General features: G+C 36.6%; 1 protein-coding gene across 5 annotated transcripts in view; it reads right to left on the bottom strand.

Annotated features, from left to right (window-relative positions):
• LOC125265618 (meiosis 1 associated protein) overlaps window positions 1-15,028 on the bottom strand; it is a 31,432-nt gene that overhangs the window by 13,334 nt on the left and 3,070 nt on the right. For all 5 annotated transcript variants that reach the window (XM_048185961.1, XM_048185965.1, XM_048185962.1 and 2 more), the window contains one exon: window positions 13,385-13,568. In XM_048185961.1, coding sequence (XP_048041918.1) covers window positions 13,385-13,568 — 184 coding nt within the window. The remainder of the gene's footprint in view (window positions 1-13,384; window positions 13,569-15,028) is intronic.

Raw genomic sequence — 15,028 nt, 5'->3', positions numbered from 1 at the left:
TCCTGTTTTTAAGAAGAGAGAGAGAGAGTCAAAGACAGACCAAGATCAAAAGCACAGAAAGGGAGAGAGAGAACATTTTACTTTTAAATCCTCTACAAACAGAATCATCGCCATAGTCATATTCTCATGGGAAATGCACACTAAGTGATGAAACTGAGTGTGAGGACAGACCACCATGCCAGCCAGACACTCCCATACACACACACACACACACACACACACACCCACACACTCCTACACACATCCATCATCTAATTTCTAAGAGCTACATTTTCTCCATTTTGGGAAAGGGACAAAAACAGAAATAGAGAGACAAATCTAAATATCCAAAATGCTTCTGTTGCTCTACAAAAAACAAAAATGAGAGTCGCTCGACTTGAATCATACAAGGGCAAAATGAGATTTTAGGCCGTTGAAATGTTATACTAGCACATAAAAACAACATGCAAGAGAAAACCCAATTACTTTCAAGGGCACGTGCCTTTTTAATCTGCCTCTCAGGGCAATGCACTCCATCCTTTGACTACAAATGATTTACAGACATGCTTGTAGAAAGTTTCATATGAAATGTCCTTCTGATGTTTTGGCATGTGGGCAGAGGACACCGATTCTACATGATCCAAGAGAAGAGCCAGCTGAATGTGTACATCCTCAAAAAAAAGACTCCTACTGATGAGTCACAGTTAATCTGTTATGGATGAATGGGAATTTATGGTTATTCTTTGTTCTGCACATTTGCTGCAGGCAAAAGATGTTTTTGACATCATCCTCCTTACCACATTCTGTTTCCAGGCTTAAGTTAGTGCACCGTCCTTCAAGCTCACACTTAGGATCTTGTTTTTTTGTGTCTGATATTTTCCTTTGCTCAATTTCTTAATCTTTTTTGTGCACTTTATTGTTTTTCAGCCCTCCATCTTTAATCCCCTTTTCCCAGTTTCATCTACGCTTCCTCCATTGTTTCCTTTTCACCTTATAAGTGTTTCTGCTCTATGGATTATGTCCTCTAATAATCTAATTTGTTTTACCTATTAATCCCACTTTAACATTTACAGTATTCAAAGCAGCTTATAATGCATTCACACAAAGTACTGTATGTGAATTCTCTAGGAATCAAACCCTTGACCTTGGCTTTTGAGCTCTAGGAACAGGAACATATTCAGGTTTGCGAACTAAATAATACATTAATTAACAGGCCCTCTAAAACCAGGGCTTATCCACATTAAACATAAAAGCTGCTTTTTAACTTAAAAGCGGGTGCAGCCATTTGTAACTTGAATGTGCGAGGCTTCCGTGTCATCCACTTCCAGTTATTTTAGCTGTACAAGTCCATTATGCTGCTTGATATTGCAAATTGCTATGTGTTATCATATTTTTTTAATTCATTATCATAATATAAACACACTTGTTTTTAGTTCAAATAGTTTTACCATTTACTTAACTTTAATATTCTTCTAGTTATTTACCTATAGTGCCTAATAAATCAAAAGAATTGCACATTCACTGAAAAGGAAAGGCTCAAATTGAGAAACTATGGACCAATAGATGAAGCAAAATGCTGCTGATTTAAACAAGCAAATCAGATATTACTGAGAACTTGTTTCTACAACAAGAAACTAACCACTAATGAAGTCATATGAGGATATTTCTAAGAAGTATATCTGAGACCATCCCTGACTGAGCAATGAAAACAACATTTGATCCCTGTGGATTGATGAAATTATATTTGATTGATGAAACATGGTGTGTTTCCAGAACTTGGATAAAGTGCTTGCATGGCCTCTAAAAGATTACAAGGCTGTCTTCATTACTCTCCACTGATGGCAATTAAGTTGCGTCAGGAGTCTGTTTGCATGTGTGCGTTAGAGAAAATGTGTATGGGAGCACTGCAAAAACAGATGTGTCAAAAAACAACACACATGGCTGTGTTGACAGCATTTTGACACATGTTGTGTAGGATTATAACACACAATGTGTAATTTAAAAAAAAAAAAAACTGCCTCTGGACAGATCAGCACAATAAACGTGTTATCTCCTGGGCGGGCAAGTTTGTGTTTATGGAAATAAAAACAATTTTATGCAATGTTCTTGCATATCTTCTGCCACCGTTGCCTGGAAGCCGATGAATTGTTAAATCTGAAATTTCATTCCTTCAATTTAATTTTGTACCAGTAAGTTTTACATGGACCGTTATTTTTGTAATGATGTCTTGATGCATTCTAAACTCCTAAAATGTAATTGTTGTTGCAATTGTTCACTACTGTTGGTAATGTTTTTGAAAGAAGTCTCTTATGCTCATTAAGGCTGCATTTATTTGATCCAAAATAAATATTATAATATTGTGAAATAGTACTACAATTTAAAACAATTGTTTTTTTTTATTTTAATATATTGAAAATGTATTTCTGCAATGGCAAAGCTGAATTTTCAGCATCATTAGTCCAGTCTTCAGTGTCACATGATCCTTCAGAAATCATTCTAATATGCTGGTTTGGTGCACAAGAAACATTTCTGATTATTATCATCATTAAAACAATTGTGCTGCTTAATATTTTTGTGGAAACCATGAGACTTTTTTCAGGATTATTTGATAAATGTTCAAAAGAACAGCATTTATTTGGGATATCTTTTGTAACATTATAAATGTTTTTACTGTCACTTTTGAGCAGAGGTGGGTAGTAACGAAGTACATTTACTTCGTTACATTTACTTGAGTAGTTTTTTGGAAAATTTGTACTTTTTAGAGTAGATTAAAATGTGGGTACTTTTACTTTAACTTGAGTAAATTTGTAATGAAAAATCTGTACTTTTACTTCGCTACAATGGGCAACGTTCATCTCGTTACTTTATTTTAATTCAATACTGTAAATGTTAAGAAATGCGTAGTTTATTCCATGCGCGCTGTCTCTTTTTTCATGAATGATGCCCCATTCACAAATGAATCACTCTTTTGAGTCGATTCTTTCAAAGACTTGATCAAACAAGTTGGTAAAGCTGTCTAAATTGATTCGCGAATCAGTTTGAATGATTTGTTCAGTTCCTGCACGTGCTGAATCGTTTGAAGCGGTTCTCACTCGGAGCGGATGAAGTGGCAGTGGACCTACAGTCAATTAAAAGCAAATCTGCAAATGCATACAGTTGTCTGCCAGCGATGAAGATCTTTATTAGTTGAGCTGCGTATGCCGTCTGTGAACAATTCCACAGGTAGGCCTATCGATTTCATTTGATTTTACTTCATGATACAGCCGAGCCAATAGCCGACATTTTACAACCAAACAGATTATTACGTCACTATAACAAAAGTATGTAGTATTTCTTTACCGTTTTTATGGGCATATATCTTAATTTATACATTAATTTATACATATACTATTGCACAATGGCGGAGCCAGCGACCTGTTCGTCTTGAAAATGAACGCTTTGCATTGACACAGTTAAGCAGTTTACATGTGCCTGCTGAAATATACATTTGATTACATTTTGGAGAACAGACCGAAGAAGATCCGTCAATGTGTATTTGATCATTGTTTGTGTCAAGTTCAGATATGAGCGCGAGCACATGTAAAGAGTTTTCTCTCTTCTTTAAAATGTAACGTTAGCTGTATACGTTATTAATATAGTAACGATACATTCGGGTTACAGATGCTAGAAATAATGCTTGTCTCTTCTATGTTTGTTTGTTGCAAAGATATCTAATTATGATAATAAATTAAATATCTATTTAAATAATAAACATTAAATAATAACATGCTATTGTGTGTGTGTGTGTGTGTGTGTGTGTGTGTGTGTGTGTGTGTGTGTGTGTATATATATATATATATATATATATATATATATATATATATATATATATATATATATATATATATATATATATATATATATAATAAAAGTAACCAGTAACGAGCTACTTGAGTAAGATTTTTATTGGATACTTTTTTACTCTTACTCAAGTAACTATTAGGATTATTACTTTCACTTTTACTTTGAGTAAATATTTCTATAAGTACTTGTACTTTTACTTGAGTACAGTTTTTGGATACTCTACCCACCTCTGCTTTTGAGCAATTTAATGCATCCATGCTGAATAAAAAGCACTCCTTTCTTTAAAAAAAAAATCATACTGACCACAAGCTTTTGAACAGAAGTTTTGAACTTTTGAAATATGTATCAGCACATACTCGATATATGTAATGTTAGTTGTATGTAAGCTATAATTCAAGAGTCTCTTTGGGCCCTATCATACACCTGGCGCAATGTGACGCCAGACACGATGCAAGTGTTTTTTGCTAGTTTCATTCCAACGCAGTTATCATTTTCACATCCAGTGCCCACGTTGTTTAAATAGCAAATGCTCTCACGCCCAGCTGTTCGCCCATGGGCGTGCTGGTTTAATGATCTTCCCTGAGTCACTTGCAATTTCAAGAAATGACTACAGACTTATCTTTTCTATTTTTTATAAGAGGAACTTATTGAATCCAGTCAATGCATCTGTCATGTTACTGCCTCCTTAGGATGAATCACTCTGTTGTATTGCTCATTTGAAGTCACTTTGGATAAAAGCATCTGTTAAATGAATAAATGTAAGTGTAAGAAAAGAGATTATGATTTGCTAGGCTATGGATTTTTGGCTGCAGTGTGATGAATGAGATAGCATAAATGAAAATGAACAAAATGAAACTAAAAATGAGAAAACTTGCAATGGCAACAGATGGTTGGTGCACACACAGAGAGCTAAGCCTTTCAGCACAATTCACAAATAAAAAAAAATTGTTCATTCTATCTGTTGTTGAGGCCAGTCCAGCCACATGGGGCTAATCTACAGACCTATTTTGCTGTGAGCTTGCTAACAACTGCCAATATATCCCAAAAGTTCCACACAATCACACCCACTCACACTTTATCTTACCAAACAACAGCCTGAGTGACATTAACATAGGTCCTGCTTTTCACATCAGCATGTTACCCTAATCACGCCATGAAATTACCATGGCAACACTACAGACCCAAAGGAGGGGTGAGTTGGAGAGAGAGATGGGCATGGGTGGTACGGCAGGACCCTTCTGCTCCCATGACTCTCCCAAACCACATCGCTAAATCTGTCACTTCTGAAATGAATAAAAACAGGGTTGCAGACTGAGAGGAGGAGAAAATGAGGCATGGAATATATGAGAAAAAGAGTAGTTGAGATGAAGAAGTTTACAGGGAGATAGAAACATACACAGAGACAGTCTAGACATGTTATGTTGTCTTCTAGCTAGCCAGTGGTGAAACCATGACTTCAGCAAAGTGAAAGACTTTGTCTTTTCCATATTCGAAAAATAAATTCATTTAAATTTTTAGGATAACACCTTATTTTTTGGACTAGGTTTGTGCAGTAAACAATACTGCAATACCAAAAATTTAAAACTGTTTAATACCAGAACTGCACACATTTTGGTACCTGAAGACAGTTCAGCATTTAGTCAGTATGACATGCAACAAGCCAAGTAAGTGATAGAAATGGCAGAAAACACAAACAATATCTCACCTTCAACTCACTGAAAATATGGCATTACTTTGAGTAGAGACAAAACAATATGCACAGAAACTCCACATGATATTTTAAAGAAACAATTTTCATCAATTATTCACCCTTATGTCATTAGTAATTTTTTCTTTTGTAAAGAAAAAATGTAAACATTGAAAAGTTTGCAGCTAAACTATATCGTCCAAAGTTAAATTTAAATGTATTTATTATTTTAGTAAATATATAAATCAAAAGTTTATCTACTGTGTTCTCCTAATGCATTTGAGTTTATTGCTTTGTTTTAACTGTTGCGCCTTGTTGCACCAGTGATACACAAATCTACACATCTTGTTTAGACTTATAAGTTGAAGCAGCTTTTATGTTTAATGCAAGGTTTTATGCAGGGTTGTTAATAAAATCATTTTCAGTTTCGCGCTTAGGGCATGTTACTTATGAAATGAATAAAAACAAGGTTGCAGACTGAGAGGAGGAGAAAATGAGGCATGGAATATATGAGATATTCCATATTCCATATTAGGGCATGTACGAATCCACTTTTGCTAGTTTAACGACAGGAAAAATGGTTGGGTGAGTAATGGGTGTGTTTTGGGCGTAACGTGCAATAAACCAATCAGCGTCTCATCTCCCATTCCCTTTAAAAGCCAATTGCGTTCGCAGACCATCTACGGGACAAGATTCCACCAAAGCATTTTTATCTTTATGCACACAATAATAATCTTTTACTTAAGTAATCATTTCATTTTTAATATTTAACATGTTTGTGTGCTACTGCACATCCCTGTGTGTGTAACAAGCAGTGTACTCATGCCTACAGGCGCATATTACTAACGCGCTCTTTAAATAACAAAAAAATATATATATATTGCGCCATTGACTTCAGACCAGGTTTCAGTTGGACAATGGCACATTGCCATTTCAGTTACCTCAAAATAGCAATGTGTCAACAATGTGCCTGAACACAACTCGTTTTCAGACCAGCACACCCATGGGCACACAAATGGACATAAATGCATTTGCTATTTAAACAACATGGCGCAGGACCTTAAAATGATAACTGCGTCGGGCTGAAAGTAGCAAAAAACACTTGCGTCGCGCCTGGCGCCAGGGTGTATGATAGGGCCCTTAATATTCAACAATGTTTTTGATCTGCTTGCATAGACACCAATGTATGTGGACTGAACTGAGCTGGTTGATGACATCACTGTTTTCTCCAGAGCTGCTGTATAGATAAATGAACTAAATTAACAACTAATGTTTTTACAATGGAATGATTCTGCATTTTCTGTTTATATGTGGGGAATATACCACAGAAAAAAATCCCTACCTGCTAGATTAATATGGCAGCCGGGAAAAAGACCATCACAAAATATTTGCACAAGAACCATCCTACTGTTCTCATTTCTTAGAAATTGTAAAGAGATCAGGTGTGAACAATGATGATGACTTGAACTATGGGTCTCCATGAGCCAATAGCTCATACACATCCTGAGCATGTGCACAGTCCACTGCAACACAGCTCAAACAGACATGCTTTGTTAGTGATGTAACAGAATGTACATTTCTAAGACTCCCTGATTTATTTTGTTTCTTTGTAAAACTTGGAAAAGTTAAAGCAATGTACTAGCAACACTGTGAGAAGCATATTTATTATGCATTATAGATGCATTCTTCTTTTTGCACATTATTCACTTAAACTGTTGTACCATAAAATCAGAGGTCAAGTATCCAGTGGCTCCAACAGTCTCAGAGTGTGTTCATTGAATATACATAAACTTTAATGTTATGGTAATGTAGTCACTTGAGAGTGCAATTGAAATCTCTTCAGCTCAAGAGTTTAACCACATACTGCAAAAAGACTCCATAGTGTGGTTACTAGAGCATTCATCATGATAACATCAACAATAGCTGCAGTTCTCCAGCACAGGGTATCAAAACAGGGTTGAATTACTAACCTGAACTAAGATTTATATGCAGCATCTGTCATGGGAAAAATGCAAGTATTGTTATCCAAACTTTCCTTTGGCATGGCCCACCCCAACTTCCAGGTAATGTCAACATAGAAAACTACGCTCGTCAAGATATTTAATGGGGTCTTAAGAAGTGTATGCATTACATGTAAGGTAAGTTTTATCTCAATAAAAAATAATACATGATATTGCCGTCACCACTATGCTTTACTACAGGTGCTGGTCATATAATTAGAATATCATCAAAAAGTTGATTTATTTCACTAATTCCATTCAAAAAGTGAAACTTGTATATTATATTCATTCATTACACACAGACTGATATATTTCAAATGTTTATTTCTTTTATTTTGATGACTATAACTGACAACTAAGGAAAATCGCAAATTCAGTATCTCAGACAATTAGAATATTACTTAAGACCAATACAAAGAAAGGATTTTTAGAATTCTTGGCCAACTGAAAAGTATGAACATGAAAAGTATGAGCATGTACAGCACTCAATACTTAGTTGGGGCTCCTTTTGCCTGAATTACTGCAGCAATGCGGCGTGGCATGGAGTCGATCAGTCTGTGGCACTACTCAGGTGTTATGAGAGCCCAGGTTGCTCTGATAGTGGCCTTCAGCTCTTCTGCATTGTTGGGTCTGGCATATCGCATCTTCCTTTTCACAATACCCCAGGGGTATTCTATGGGGTTAAGGTCAGGTGAGTTTACTGGCCAATTAAGAACAGGGATACCATGGTCCTTAAACCAGGTACTGGTAGCTTTGGCACTGTGTGCAGGTGCCAAGTCCTGTTGGAAAATGAAATCTGCATCTCCATAACCCTAACCAGCAGCTGGAAGCATGAAGTGCTCTAAAACTTCCGGGTATAAGGCTGCTTTGACTATGGACCTCAGAAAACACAGTGGACCAACACCAGCAGATGACATGGCACCCCAAACCATCACTGACTGTGGAAACTTTACACTGGACCTCAAGCAACGTGGATTGTATAATAATATAATAATCCTTACATTTATATAGCGCTTTTCTGGGCACTCAAAGCGCTTTACATATTGAAGGGGGAAATCTCCTCAACCACCACCAATGTGCAGCATCCACCTGGATGATGCGACGGCAGCCATATTGCGCCAGTACGCAAACCACATACCAGCTTATTGGTAGAGAGGAGACAGAGTGATGTGATGAGAGTTGTGTGCCTCTCCTCTCTTCCTCCACACTCTGGGACCCTGATTTCCAAAGGAAATGCAAAATTTACTTTCATCAGAGAACATAACTTTGGACCACTCAGCAGCAGTCCAGTCCTTTTTGTCTTTAGACTCTTCTGACGCTGTCTGTTGTTCAAGAGTGGCTTGACACAAGGAATGCGACAGCTGAAACCCATGCATACATCTGTGCGTAGTGGTTCTTGAAGCACTGACTCCAGCTGCAGTCCACTCTTTGTGAATCTCCCCCACATTTTTGAATGGGTTTTGTTTCACAATCCTCTCCAGGGTGTGGTTATCCCTATTGCTTGTACACTTTTTTTCTACCACATCTTTTCCTTCCCTTCGCCTCTCTATTAATGTGCTTGGACACAGAGCTCTGTGAACAGCCAGCCTCTTTTGCAATGACCTTTTGTGTCTTGCCCTTCTTGTGCAAGGTGTCAAAGGTCGTCATTTGGACAACTGTCAAGTCAGCAGTCTTCCCCATGATTGTATAGCCTACAGAACTAGACTGAGAGACCATTTAAAGGCCATTGCAGGTGTTTTGAGTTAATTAGCTAATTAGAGTGTGGCACCAGGTGTCTTCAATATTGAACCTTTTCACAATATTCTAATTTTCTGAAATACTGAATTTGTGATTTTCCTTTGTGATTTAGTTGTCAGTTATAATCATCAAAATTAAAAGAAATAAACATTTGAAATATATCAGTCTGTGTGTAATGAATGAATATAATATACAAGTTTCACTTTTTGAATGGAATTAGTGAAATAAATCAACTTTTTGAATTATATGACCAGCACCTGTATAGGTATGGTATTCTGGTGTTCTCCTGCATGTGTTTGCCTGATGATGAGAGGTAGCTGGTTTTGCCAATCGAAGGAAAGGGTTGTCATGTGAATTTTACACAGGAGTGGCCTTCATTTAACCACTCTATCACTGAGATTTATTTGATGGAGTGCTACACAGATGGTTTTTCATCCCACAATTTTTTCCATCACCATATTGGAACTAATTTGAAGGGATATCTCACCCAAAAATGAAACATTCTGTCATCATTTATTCACCCTCATGTTGTTTTAAACCTGTAAAGATATGCTGGGCAGAATGTTCATGATATTCTTGTCCATGCAGTGAAAGTGAATTGAGAAAGGAACTGCTCTCATATTGATCTATTCCTTCAACCATAATTCAATATGGAAATGGTTGCAGAGGATTTTATGCTTGTAACTTTTAAATAATCATGAACACATAAATTAAACATGACAAACAGTCAAAAATATATAAGACAAAATCAATATATGTTTTTATGAATCAAAGATGTTTATGTGTCACCTCCAAAGCGTCTCAGTGTCTAATCAGTGTCTGAATTTGCAAACTTGTTTTCAGTCACTGGTTCCTCATATAATGAGCTATGTGGTTTCACTATGTAGTGCATAGAAAATGCATGAGAGTGCCAGTGAGAGATTTTGAAAATGGCTCTAGAGTCATTCATCATCTGAACATTTTGATAGAAGTTGAATACTTGATATATGAATGATATATAAGCACTTTCTTTTTAAAAAGCCTTCCAAACATTTCAAAAACATGCATTCTTAGTCACCATCAAAATGAAATCAAAATTATAATTTTTTTAATAGAATAATAAATGTGTTTTATTATAAATGATCTATAAGTGCACTACACATCATTATTTTCTTTAAATTTACGTGCCCTCGTAATCTTTAAACAAAAACATTGACTTCCCCTCCCCCTCGCAATGATATCTCTTCCTTGATAATACGTACACTGACGCAAGGACTGGGCAATAGCCCCCACCCTCCAGCAACCCATCAACGATCCAATCCATTCCCGCTGGACAAAAGTCTCGTCCTAAATTTTTCTCATTCGAGAAGTCGTTTTTACTTGGATATATGTTACAATAGGGAGGAAAAGTCGATCACAAGTGTTCATAGTGACAGAGATTAAACAGCACTGAAAATCATTTTGAGTTCAAAGGCCCCTTTACTGTTAACATTAACAAAAAAAAAAAGACAATTCAATTTAATTTCAAACAATAAAATCAATGGAAGGAATTAAGTGGTCTGAATCCAGAACATGATCAAGATACTGTACAGTATCTCTCTCACTCTCTCTCTCTCACACACACACACAAAAACACACACACAGTCTTATTTCCTTCCGCAGGCACACAAAATATTAATTGTGAGGTCCTCCTAACACTTGAGTTTGTCCGTTGGAAGTTAAAAACAGGATGTCAGACAGGGAGGGATTCTAGACCTCAATGTCGGTCTAACTGCTCACACCTAATTTTGTAGGGCAGCTATATCAAAACAAAATCAGTGTTTCAGCATATGTGTGTGTATGGGTGAACTGACAAGAGGTTCTTATCCCATTAGCTGCTCTCATTAGAACAATCAATAAAAAAGCTGGTATGGACTTGATCCAGCAAAACACAATGGACTACATGACCTCAAACTTCCCTATACTAGACATATCTATCAGACTACAACAGTCCAGTCAGATTAGCGAACAGTCTGTGACTAAATAGAACAAGGGTGGGCAGCTGTGGCCTTCGAGATTCCTGCAGTTTATCTCCAATCCTTATCAAACACACCTGAAAAAGCTAATCAAGGTCTTCAGGATTACTAGTAACAAAGCTGCTTTAAGAGAGGCCTCCAAGGTTAGCCAAAAAAAAAGTAATGCTGCAGTACGCAGGGAAGGAGACCAGAGGCTGTTTTTTTTTTTTTTTTTTGAAAGGATGTCAATAGAGGGACAGAGGAAGGCAGACACAGACGAAGATAATAAATCCAAAATACTAGTTTTAATGATGAATCCAACGGGCAGAATAGCAGGCGCAACACAACATACAACGACGGTGATCGTACAAAAAGGCTTCCCTACGCCTTCCCTTTTTTACTTACGGAAAACAACGAAACTGGCGCGTGTTCGTTCCGTAAGTAGAATAGGGAAGGCGTAGAACATTCATGGTAAGCGTTTTGAAGAATGCGGAAACGGAAAGTACGTTCAAGGCGATATTTTGTTTATAAATCATAAACGGTTGTATTTTTTTCCGAAAATGACAGATCGTTTTCCCTAGTTAAGACCTTTATCCCTTGTCTGGTATCGTTTAAAGCCCTTTGAAGCTGCACTGAAACTGCAATTTGGACCTTCAACCTGTTGGTAGCCGTTGAAATCCACTATATGGAGAAAAATCCTGGAATGTTTTCCTCAAAAACCTTAATTTCTTTTCGACTGACGAAAGAAAGACATGAACATCTTGGATGACATGGGGGTGAGTAAATTATCAGGAAAAGTTTATTTAAAAGTGGACTAATCCTTTAACCCCCTGGAGCTGTATGAATTACTTTTATGATGGATGGATGTGCTTTTTTGGGCTTCAAAATCTAACGTACCATTCACTCCCATCATAAATATGGAAGAGTCAGGATATTTTTTAATACAATTCCGATTGTGTTTGGCTGAAAGAAGAAAGTCATATACACCTAGGATGGCTTGAGGGTGAGTAAATTATGGGATATTGTTCATTTTTGGCTGAACTAACCCTTTAAGTATGTTAAGAAACAGTCATGAAAGTGACTCTCTTTAAGTACACTTAAGTGGCCTTTTATTTCAATAATATTTTGAATAAGCACATTTCTTTTTCACAAGGGCAGATATTATGCAATCTCTAGCCCATCCCACTTTCCAGGGTTGTATCCTCTTTGGCTTTGAGGCAGTGTGACAGCCAAGAGATTTGCTCTCGATTTACTCTGTTAAGGAAATAAAAAGAGCACTCCACCCTTTTAACACACTCAGAACACTTATATTCAGCTCGAAGAAGTGGAAAACATTGAGACATTTAAACTGAACAGGCCTTCTGAGATCCAAAGCTGCCTCACACCAACTAGAATTAAAATGAACAATATTACATTCCTCACTGTTGACAGTCTATAAATTATTGCAGTGTTAAGTATGTGCCACCCAGATTTTAGAAGTCATAAAATGAAACCAATAGACTATAAAGTACTATTTGGAAAAAGTAAATGTAAATGAGAGTGCAGAGTTCAGGCAACCCACTTACTAGTCGATTTACTTTAAACAGGAGGAGAAAGAGAGATTCCTTCATTTTAAGCAAAGATATCATTTCAAGTTGTTTATAAACGTGCAGACATAAACTTGCCCCATCATCCCCTATATTTGAATCATCTTCCCCTGCCCTCCCTTGATTTCTAAATTACTACCTATCAGATCACACAGAGATTTGAATGTTTGGCTCTGTTTCTTGATTTGATGTCTGGTTTGCTCTTTTACCCTGGGAATCTCATTTTACTCAGTCTGTGGTATGAAATCCTGAGACTGTCGACCGCAAAACCTTAATTAAGGTAATTATGCAGAAAACAAGAGAGGGCTCAGAATTTTGGCAGAAACGTGTACACAGTACAAAGCATCACCCGAAACCCCTTTTGAATTTTTTTTTTTTTTTTTTGTGTTATATAGCTGATTTCTTTCTCTTTTTTTTCTTAATACAGAAAGTATTAAAAATAGCTGTTGAACTCTCCATTAATCCAGTGGTTGGCAGATGTTGCAGAACACAATGACCATATTTGATAAGTACAAAGGCCAATGCTCACCTACTTTCTCAGTGAGTAAGAATATGTTTTGACTAAATATGTCCTCCTACCTTCATGGTCATCTTCTGATGATGGTGTCTCAAGGCTACAGGCTGGAGATCTGTCTGAGAGACTCTGCTGTAATGTGATGTGAACCACCAGAAGCCTGCGCAGACTTATCAGATCCGAGTTTTTCAGGTCCTGTTCCAGCTGTCTGAGGACTGTCTGTCCTGACTGACAGGTTAATACAGTCACCTTGAAAAATGTAAATTCATCAGTCAGAATGCAGTTGACAAGTCAAAAATCTGATAAGCAGACAGGTCTGTTTGTAATAATTCACTTTATAATGTATCAACTCAACTTTTGGTGAATGGATTTGAGATTTAAATAGCCAACAGAAAGCGATTTTGAGAAAATATGCTACATTTGTTTCTCTGTAAATCGCAGATAATGCCACATTTCTGCTGACATTTCCAAACAATACTCACAGTTGACCCAAAAGGCTACAAAGCTGGCCCTGTTTTTATGATTGCACGGATGAAAACTGATTATGGTCATTAGCTGTCTCTCTTGTTGATATACATTCCAACTCAAAATGTGAGGGCGATATCTCTCACAAACTACACAGCACAAAAACATCTTTTCTGAGGTTTAATTGTGCGTAGAATTTGAGACTGTAGAACATATTTAAAGATACAAATAAATCAGTCATCAAAGCTGTGCCCTGTGCCACATAAATAACTTGTACAAATCATTGCTACATGATCTGTTGCATTTTGAACAGAGAGAGTCACAAAGAGACAATCACATACATCAAAGCTGCAACCATCTCTCTCATCTTATGATAGACATCTGTGGCATAATTACAATAGCTCTGTTGTGTCTATGTCACTGCAAAGTGAGACCAAATCCATATACACCATATAATCCCATTTAGGGCACAAAAAATATTCTGTATAATCTGATTAAATTCACTTGTCCTCTGCTGTGCTTCCTGTGGTGGGACATTAGTGCTGGGTTTTAATGGAGCCTGCTGAGGGGAGAGTGGCTGCTGAGGGCCATGTGGTCTGTGTTAGTGCGCCAACATCTTCATTCAAGGCTAATAGTAGAGGGTAAATGAGCTTTGGATTCATTGGTAGGAAATCTGAATGTGAATGCCTGAGCTTTGAAGAGGCCCAATACAGACGCGACAATTTCTTTACTTGTGATGTGAGGTTTAAACAAAGCAGTAGGGTGAATTACTCTAAAATGAAGCCAGGGAGCAGATGCATAGATCGAAAGGCAGTGAATGTTGATTTGAAGGATGAGTTACCAGGGCAGAAATTATAGGACAATTACTTTACAAGAGATTAAGGCATTTATGGGTGAAAATCAAAAGAACTCATTATTGTGACATTATTTTTAGGACAACTGAGAACGTTTTACCCCCCAATTTTCATTAGTGTAATGTGTTTGGTTTTGTAACTTTTTAATGGTTTTCTTTACTGTAATACAGAGAGCCCTCATAAAATACGTTTTATTTTTTCCCCAAATTTTAATAATAAAAAGGATGTAAATCAATTTAATTCATAAAATATATTAAAATTTGTATGCATTCTGTGTTTTATGATTTTTAATACAAATTTATTATATAAATGGTGGTAATCAAATGAATGCATAAAACTTCATTTAATGAATTACAATTTAAAAGATGAAATGAAATTTGAACAATTCCT

Source organism: Megalobrama amblycephala, linkage group LG3 (genome assembly GCF_018812025.1).
Source record: "Megalobrama amblycephala isolate DHTTF-2021 linkage group LG3, ASM1881202v1, whole genome shotgun sequence".
Classification (NCBI taxonomy): Eukaryota; Metazoa; Chordata; class Actinopteri; order Cypriniformes; family Xenocyprididae; genus Megalobrama; species Megalobrama amblycephala.
Note: the sequence above shows the minus strand (reverse complement) of the source record. Positions and strands in the feature narration are given on the sequence as shown.